Source organism: Neophocaena asiaeorientalis, unplaced genomic scaffold, assembly GCF_003031525.2.
Source record: "Neophocaena asiaeorientalis asiaeorientalis breed wild unplaced genomic scaffold, Neophocaena_asiaeorientalis_V1.1 scaffold138, whole genome shotgun sequence".
Taxonomy (NCBI): domain Eukaryota; kingdom Metazoa; phylum Chordata; class Mammalia; order Artiodactyla; family Phocoenidae; genus Neophocaena; species Neophocaena asiaeorientalis.
This window is the reverse complement of record NW_020172632.1, coordinates 7064792-7068051: the sequence shown is the minus strand read 5'-3', so window position 1 is coordinate 7068051 and position 3260 is coordinate 7064792. Positions and strand designations below refer to the sequence as shown.

Genomic DNA, 3260 nt, shown 5'->3' with positions numbered 1-3260 from the left:
CCCGTACCAAAAAAAAAAAAAAAAAAAAAAAAAAAAAAAAATGTAAAAGGATAAATCTAAAAGCATGTTAACTGCTGCATTACTTTTAATTATGAAAAGCTGGAGATAACCTAAATACCCTCCATTTAGTAATGATGAAATAAATTATGGTAAATCCATACTACTAAATCTATACAGCTATTTAAGAGTAAGACAGTTCTGCATGTAGAAGCATGATAGGATGTCTGTGCTATATTATTTTAAGTGGTGGGTCAATGTGTATAGAAGCCCATCTTTATAAAACACACCAATCTAAATATACAGACACAGGTACACACACATACATATTTGTAAGTGCATTTAAAAAAGGTGTGCAATCATACACACTGGTTATCCAAACTAGGAGGCATGAGATAGACTTTCACTTTCTAGTTTATACTGTAAGTATTACTTAACACCTTGGTATTTACCTATTAATTTCACTTCTAAAACTCTAGCCTGGGGGTCTGCAAAATTTTTCTCTAAAGGGCCATATAGTAAATATTTCAGACTTTACAGGCTACATATGGTCTGTTATACATTCTTCTTTGTTTTACAATCCTTTAAAAGTGTAAAAAACACGTTTAGCTCACAAGAGGTCAGGGATCCAGATGTGGCCTGTGAGTCATAGTTTTTTGCCAAATCCTAAAGAAAAACCAGAATTACTGGAAAAACTTTATCGCTAACTTTGTTCATTTTTGCATTACTTAAAAAAACCTAGGGCTTCCCTGGTGGCGCAGTGGTTGAGAGTCCGCCTGCCGATGCAGGGGACAAGGGTTCATGCCCCGGTCCGGGAAGATCCCACATGCCGCGGAGCGGCTGGGCCCGTGAACCATGGCCGCTGAGCCTGCGCATCCGGAGCCTGTGCTCCGCAACAGGAGAGGCCACAACAGTGAGAGGCCCGCGTACCGCAAAAAACAAAACAAAACAAAACAAACCTAAAAGCAGCTATATACTCAACAACAGCAGAATAGTAAAGCAAATAGTGTAAACCCTGGTATGTCCATATGATGCAACTTTATGTAGCTATTAAAATAGTATTCACAAATAATTTAATGACAGGTGAAATTGTTTATGTTATAAAATTAAGTGAAAAGAACTGAATACAAAATTGGAAGAACAGCATGATCCTAACTATGGAAAAAATACATATAAGAGAAATCCAAAAACTTCTGGTAAAAGGCAGTAGACTGAACACATGCAGTTCAACCCCTACCACTTCCCCTCTGCCACAAAAAAGCCATAAATCCACAGAGACAACAAGAATGAGAACAACAGAGAACACATTTTAAAGCTGGAGAACAAAGAAACACAGGCTAAATGCCTAATTCGGCTTGAGAAAACTGACTTCTAAGCCAGCAGGGGGAAAACTCAAAGCTACCAAGCTATACTGTAGAACCTACAAAGTACTCAGGACTAAAGAATCAACAGCACCAGGTACCTCCGGAAGCGTGGGTAAAGGGGTCTTCCATTTAGTGTATTCTGAATCAAACTCAATTCCACATCCTAACGCTAGCACTGTGTACCCTTCAACAATTCATTTTACTACATTTATTACTACAGTTTCTTACTCTGCTAACTAGGGATAAAGCTGTTAACCTCATTTATCTTACATAGCTGCAATGAGGTCAAGAGGGATAAAAAAAAATGTGAAAGTGCTCTGTAAGCCATACCAGTGACATCGTTTAAGGAATGTCTCTGAATATTACACATTTGCTCCTCTGGTTATCACATTACATGCGGTTTTTTTCTTTCAAGGTGTTTTTGGTCTTATTAGCCCTATACATGACATTCTTTAGTTCCCCAAGGAAAGGAACTATGTAGCTCTTATTCACGGTGCAGTGCCTACACACAGTAAATGCTTTCTATTTACTGACTGAATAGGTAAATGAATTAAGCTCCTTTAGGGAAAGGTCAGGTCTTAACTCACTTCTATGATGCCAGTGCCTAGCACGGAACAAGAACTCAGTTTGCTCAATGAAGAAAATGTATTCCTCCAGAAGTTAGAAGAGTGGGTTTCTAGTCAAGGTTCTGGCACTAACCAAAGGGGTCGCTCTCTGGGCCTATGTAAAATGACGGGGCTGGTTGGCTCAAATAATCTCTAAAGTTCTAAAGGAGAAGACAGCTGGAGTGGCCTATGATTAGAAAGAAACTCTGCTCCAATGGTGACGAGTCCCAACAGACTTATCCCAGCTAGACTGCAAGGCTTATTGTCTACCAGCCCCTCAGAAAAGGCTGAGGTCGTTCCCAGGTCCTCTCTAAAACTCTGTGATAAGTAACATGGGTCTAATACGACCAAGACTATAGTCACCAACAATAATGCCACCCAAACAATTAATCAGTGTTTCCCAAAGTCATGTCTGCAGAACAGTCCTGCATGTTAATAAATGTTACTTGAAAAGGAGGCTTATAAAACCTGAGAATCACAGGGTAAGGTTCTTTGCTGTAGGTTTTCTCAGCATTAACATACTAATGTGCACTGCGGATCTCCCGTGAAGCAGGAGCACTGTCCAAATTTACTTGTTCAAAGAATGTTTTACTTCAAAGGTCCCAAAGAATACTCTGAGAAATTCTCCCTTGTATTAATACAGTTTCTCTCACACAAAGAACTCTATTGCCTTAACCCTTCTAGCATCCTTGAGAAGAGGCCAGAAAAAAACTTTCTTTTGTGAGAGAGAGAGTAGAAGCATTTGGGCTCAAAAATTCCAGATCATACCAACTCATGTATTAAGGTATTTGATGTTACTCATTTGGTTCAGACAGTAAGAATTATACAACGTACCTGGTTTCCCTTTTCACCAAGTCTATCTAGAAAAGCAGAGCTCAGTTAGAGTAAGCTATCCTAGGCTTCTGGGATGAGCAGCTCCTCTTCCGCCGACATTCTCAAACCCTCCACTAGCCATCACACAGTTGTCTTTATCATAAGTTAATTTTTTAGAAAGTACTAAATAATGGAATAAATTACCCAGATAGTACTGTGCTGCTGCCCGGTTGGAGTAAAGAACAGCATTCAAATCAGGGTCTGCACATTTCTTCTTTAATCCTTCAGTGTACGAAATCACAGCTTTCTTATAGTCTTTTTCTTTAAAGTAATCATTGCCCTCGTCTTTAAAGGTCCTGGCCTGTTCTGCAAAAAAGAGAAAAAATGATCACCATTTCCTATTTTTTAAAGGGCTCATTAAAAATAATTCTAAATCATGCAATAATGTAACATATGACAAACAAAAACAAGAAACCAATAG

The 3260-nt window shown here is 38.7% G+C and overlaps 1 protein-coding gene across 1 annotated transcript in view; it reads right to left on the bottom strand.

Moving 5' to 3' along the window:
* Nucleotides 1-3260, bottom strand: part of TTC4 (tetratricopeptide repeat domain 4) — a 39741-nt gene that overhangs the window by 34395 nt on the left and 2086 nt on the right. Inside the window, exon 3 of the mRNA XM_024739347.1 lies at nucleotides 2984-3145. Within this exon, the coding sequence (XP_024595115.1) occupies nucleotides 2984-3145 (162 nt within the window). The remainder of the gene's footprint in view (nucleotides 1-2983; nucleotides 3146-3260) is intronic.